Source organism: Dipodomys ordii, unplaced genomic scaffold, assembly GCF_000151885.1.
Source record: "Dipodomys ordii isolate 6190 unplaced genomic scaffold, Dord_2.0 Scaffold182, whole genome shotgun sequence".
NCBI classification, from domain to species: domain Eukaryota; kingdom Metazoa; phylum Chordata; class Mammalia; order Rodentia; family Heteromyidae; genus Dipodomys; species Dipodomys ordii.
Genome location: NW_012267398.1, coordinates 1,473,847 through 1,478,744, shown reverse-complemented (window position 1 = coordinate 1,478,744; position 4,898 = coordinate 1,473,847). Strand labels below are relative to the sequence as shown.

General features: G+C 61.9%; 1 protein-coding gene across 1 annotated transcript; it reads right to left on the bottom strand.

Moving 5' to 3' along the window:
* Positions 1-462: 462 nt before the first annotated feature.
* On the bottom strand, positions 463-1,665 carry Htr1b (5-hydroxytryptamine (serotonin) receptor 1B, G protein-coupled). The gene has a single exon (XM_013034099.1). The coding sequence runs from the start codon at positions 1,663-1,665 to the stop codon at positions 463-465; it is 1,203 nt and encodes a 400-aa protein (XP_012889553.1).
* Positions 1,666-4,898: the final 3,233 nt, after the last annotated feature.

The following is a 4,898-nucleotide window of genomic DNA, read 5'->3' as shown; positions in this document are numbered from 1 at the left end:
AGAACTGCTAGGCTGTGGGTAGATGTCCCTCTCAGACAGGCTTCAGACAACAACCACAAAGACCCCTGGCTTCGGTGGGCGTCATCCAGGCTTCTGAAAGCAGGTAGGAGATCCCCCTCCCCCAGCCATCATCAATTTTCCATAGTCACAACCCTCTTTGTGATTGGCTGGGGCAGAATCTGTGCTGAGCCCCAGAGAGAGAGGAGGGGAAACGCTCTTCTCCTCAGCGGGGAAGCTCGAGTTTAGTTGGAGCCCTTCTCCTTCCAGAACTCTCTCTTTCTCAGGGTGGTCCTGACTTCTTAGGATCCACTGCCCTTGCTCAAGAGGAGGGGGGGAGAGAGAGAGAGAGAGAGAGCGCCTTGCTTCGACCCTGTAACAGCGAAATGAGGGGTCCACCTACCTGTGGCAAAACCCAACTTGGTGCCCAAAGGTCGCCACGGCGACCCCACAGCCGTGGGCTAGTCAACTGGTGCACTTCAAGTGAATCAGTTTATGGAAGGCTTGTTTGAAGTCCTCATTGGACATGGTGTAGATGATGGGGTTGATGAGGGAGTTCAGATAGCCCAGCCAATTGAAGAAGTCAAAGATGGCCATGTGGAACCAACAGGCCTCCTTGCAGATGGGCATGACCAAGGAGATGATGAAGAAGGGCAGCCAGCACACGATGAACGCCCCCAGAATGACCCCCAGCGTCTTGGTGGCCTTGCGCTCGCGGGCCGCCATGAGTTTCTTCTTCTCCAGCAGGGCGTCAGAGATGCGCACTTTCACCTGGTTCGCGTACACGGGGGAGCCGGACTCGCTGGGCGCGGCGTCGGGCGGCCGCGAGTTGACGGAGGTCACGGAGGACGTGGAGCCCGGGGAGTCGGTGAGGAGCTGCGCTCGGGTCAGCCGCTTGCCGGGCCGGCGGGGCGACTGCTTCAGGATGCGCGAGCGAGCCTCCACGTAGATGCGGCCGTAGAGGGCGATGAGGAGCAGGGTGGGGAGGTAGAAGGCGCCCACCGTGGAGTAGACGGTGTAGAGGACATGATCCGTGTTGACCAGGCAGTCCCCGGCCTGGCCCTGGCGCCAGAAGAAGGGCGGTAGCGAGATGGAGATGGAGAAGCCCCACACCAGCGCGATCATGAGCGCCGCCCTCCGGGGAGTCCTCTTGGCCGAGTAGCCCACGGCGTCCGTGATGGCCCAGTAGCGGTCCAGGGCGATGACACACAGGTGCATAATGGACGCCGTGCAACAGGTGATGTCCGACGACAGCCACAGATCGCACACCACCTGGCCCAGCGTCCAGCGGCCGCTCACGGTGTACACCGTGCTGATGGGCATCACCAGGATGGACACGAGCAGGTCAGTGACGGCCAGCGAGGCGATCAGGTAGTTGGCCGGGGTGTGCAGCTTCCGCGTGCGGGACACGGTGGCGATCACGAAGGCGTTGGACAGCGTGGTGGCCAAGGTGATGAGCGCCAGCACCAGCACCAGCAGCACCTTCCAGGGCAGCGCGATGGAGTCCTGGTAGATGTACGTCCCCGCGGCGGCGCTGCAGTTGGCCGCGGACGGGGTGGCCGAGAGGTTGGCGGGCAGGAGCCCGGCGTGGGGCCCCGCGGGCAGCGGTGGCGGTGGCGGCGGCGGCGGCGGGGCTGGGGCGCACGGGGCTCCGGCGGCCGCCTCCATGGCTCTCTGGCTGGCTCGCGGCGCTCGAGCCTGCGGCGGACCCGAGAGAGAGCCGAGGACGGAAGGACCATGGAGACTCCGGGGCTCCGGTGGCTCTGCCTTTTGTCAGTTCCGTGGGCTTCTGGCTCAAGTCTTCCGCCCAGTTTCCAAGTGGAGGTCACGGGCGCGGCTGGCGACCCGGTGGGCGGGCGCGTCCTCCGCACTTCCCGCGCGCTCAGCGCCGGGGCCCCGGGGCTGCGCTCTATGCCCCGTCCTAGATGGCTGTGGGGAGGAGGGGGGTGTGGAGGGGTGATTAGGAGATTGGCCCACCCCGCCCAGCCCCCCGGGGGGGCGGGGACGCAGGTGGTGCAGAAGGTAGAAGTGTTGCTGGAAAAGGGGGCGGGGGGGGGAGGAATCAAGGGAGAACAAGCGAGCGAAAGAGAGAGAGAGAGAGAGAGAGAGAGAGAGAGCGCTTACCCCAATTGCTAGGAGCCTCTCCTACCCTGGGCGCGCCGGGATCTGGCGATTCCTCCCGCAGGACTTTCCCACTCGAAACCAAGGCTGGCGGAGCCGCGAGGAGTCCCCGCGTCGCATGCCCGCCCCGCCCTCCCCGCCCCGCGCCCCAAGCCAGCTGGGGACACTTTTCTACGCTGGTGGTGACCCACAGACTTGGGGTGGGGAGAAATCGGGGAGCCCCGTGGAGACCAAGCCACGAGAGGGGAGAAATCGGGAGGACAGGGGTCCGAGGGGGGGGGGATCCGGGGCTGCGGCTGCCGTCGTCAACCCGAGCCGCACACCGGCCGGCGCCGGGCAGGTGTCTTGGGGAGCTGGTGGAACCCGCGTGCCACCGGCCTCGGCGGCGGGCATGAGCCGCGGAGCCGCCGGGCTCCTTTTATAGAGTCCGGGCGCAGCCCGCCGGAGCCGTGCAACTCGTGCGGCGCCCGCCACCCCGCACCTGCCCTCGTCCTCTCCCTCCCGCCTCTTCCCCCGCCCCGCTCCCTCCCCAGCTCGGGAAGCTCCCGCCGGGTCCTACAGCCCTCGCTCCCCGTTTCTCCTCCTCGGCTCCCCCAACCCACCGCCCCGCGCCCCGGCTTCCACACACACACCCTGACCCCGATCTGGACCTGTCACCCACAGATGGCAGATGTGGGGCGGGCATCCAGATGTGGTGTCCTCGGCCTGGGCGCTTGCAGTGCGCACCGCCCGTCCGCCCCACGCCCTTGGCGAGCGCTCAGACTTGGGGTGTGCGTCCCGAACTAGGCTCCCACCTCTCACCGCCTCTAGCCACTCCAAAGGCCGCGGGGCTCGCCCCCTCCCAGTCTTGCACCCTGGAATCGAACCCCACCCCGAGGGCCACACCCAGGTTTAGGAGGAGGCCCCAGTGAGGTTGCCTTAGAAGGAAATGGCCAATGTGTGCATTTTATACTGCCTGGCTCCCAGCCATCCTTAACTCCTGGCATGCTCACACGGCCTGCGGTCCTCAGCGCTAGCTTTAGCCATTTCTGCTTGTCATTCAATGCCTTGAACTCCGGGAGTCATATGGGGGGGGGGTGAAGCTGTCTGCAAAATGTGACAGTCTCACCATTACCAGTCCCGGGCTGGTGAAGGGGTCCAGCCCCACGAGGCCCAGTGGCTCAGCAAGCAGCCCCAGGCCCTTTCCACCTGCCACAAAAGGAGGTCATCAAAACCCAAGGGAAAAAAAAGACACCCAGGAGCCATCGCCAGCTGTGCCCTGCCTCAGTGGCCTTCCTTGGCCCTCCACAAACGCATCTGGGTGTTGTTCACAGCTGCAGGCCGACAGGGGGAAGGGCCTTCTAAGAAGCCTGGTTTCCACTCCGTCCTCGAACCACCAGCAGAGGGTACAAACGTGGGTCTGGAAATGTCAAGGGCAGCTCGGGGGTGGGGGAAGGACAGAGCATTTCTTTCCAGTTTTCGGACAAAACGATTTGCCCACCGGGAATTTCAAGGTCCCCATCTGCTCTTGGCCTGCTGATTGCAGAGTTTGCGCTGGAATTGAATTCACCAAGCCAGTGCAGGTCTATTTCAGAGTCTCCCTTTCCAAACTGGTGATAAACTGAGCCATGGTCCACGTTTAGAAGGAGAATAATTGGGATTCTTTACCCCCCCAAAAAAGATCGTTTTATTGGGTTCATACCCTCCCCCGCCGCAAGTTTCCTCAATTTGTGGCTCCCTAAATAAATCAAGTAAAACAACAACAACAAAGAACTAGAATTCTCCATCTCTGGCAGGTGCCTCCCCCGCCCAAGTGTGGGAAACCAATGCGGGGGTGGGGGCAGATCCTCCGGACCCAGTTTGGACATCATAGGACAGCCAGACAAGGAATAAGTACACACACAACTAAGTGAGGTGAAGAGCATGGAGCGCAGGCACGGGTGGCGGAAGGTGGAAGTTTTCCAAGACGTCCCCCGGTGCTGGCCACAATCGAAACCACAGTCGTTTTCCTCTGTTGCAGTCTCTGAACACCCGACGTTTCCCCCAGGGTGCTGAGCCCCGTGTTCCGTGCTTTTGAAGAGGCCTCGGTCCTCCTCCGACCCCCTCCACCCACAGCCCCCCGCGCCCCCCCCCCCGCGCCCTCTCCCAGCGAGACTTCATTGTTTTGCAAACTGCTGTGCGCTCTGCTCGGAGCGCCGCAGCGCGCCGGAGCCGCTAGGTGGGGGCGCAGACCAGGACGCAGTCCTAGCGAGGTTGCCACAGCGCAGGGTGCCCGCCAACTCTTTCCCAGCAATCTTAGGAGAGCTAAGGAAGATTTGAGAGAACTATTGGGGCGGGGAGGGGGAGGAAGAGGAGGAAGGCGGAGAAGATTATTAACAACTGCGGGAGATCTTTATTTATTTATTTCTGTTTCAGGAGCCTGAAAATGGGGGGTGGGCGGGGGAACCTGTGGCTTTCTCCATCCTCAGACGCTGAGCAGAATTCTGTCGCCTTTAGATTGTTCTCTCTTGGGCTGTATAAATTCATTTAAGCCAGCACTCAGAAGTTTCCAGATCTTGGTAGAACTCAGGAGAAAACCTCATTGCATTGTAGCCTGTCTTCCCCACTTCATGCCCGTGAAAGGATTAAAAAAGCAAAGGATTCTTAAAGCTAGTCCAGCCTGAGATACTGATTAGCCCCCACCCCGCACCCCACGCTTCAGTCCCAAACTCCCCTGGGATCTTAACCCCACCCCCTTCAAGGTTGCAGCCCCAGCTAGAGGAGCAAGGACAGAAGGAGCTGGAAAAATCTAAATAGAGCCA

Excerpts from the sequence above, each read along its gene's own strand:
- Htr1b (XM_013034099.1), bottom strand. The coding sequence starts at position 1,665 with ATGGAGGCGGCCGCCGGAGCCCCGTGCGCCCCAGCCCCGCCGCCGCCG.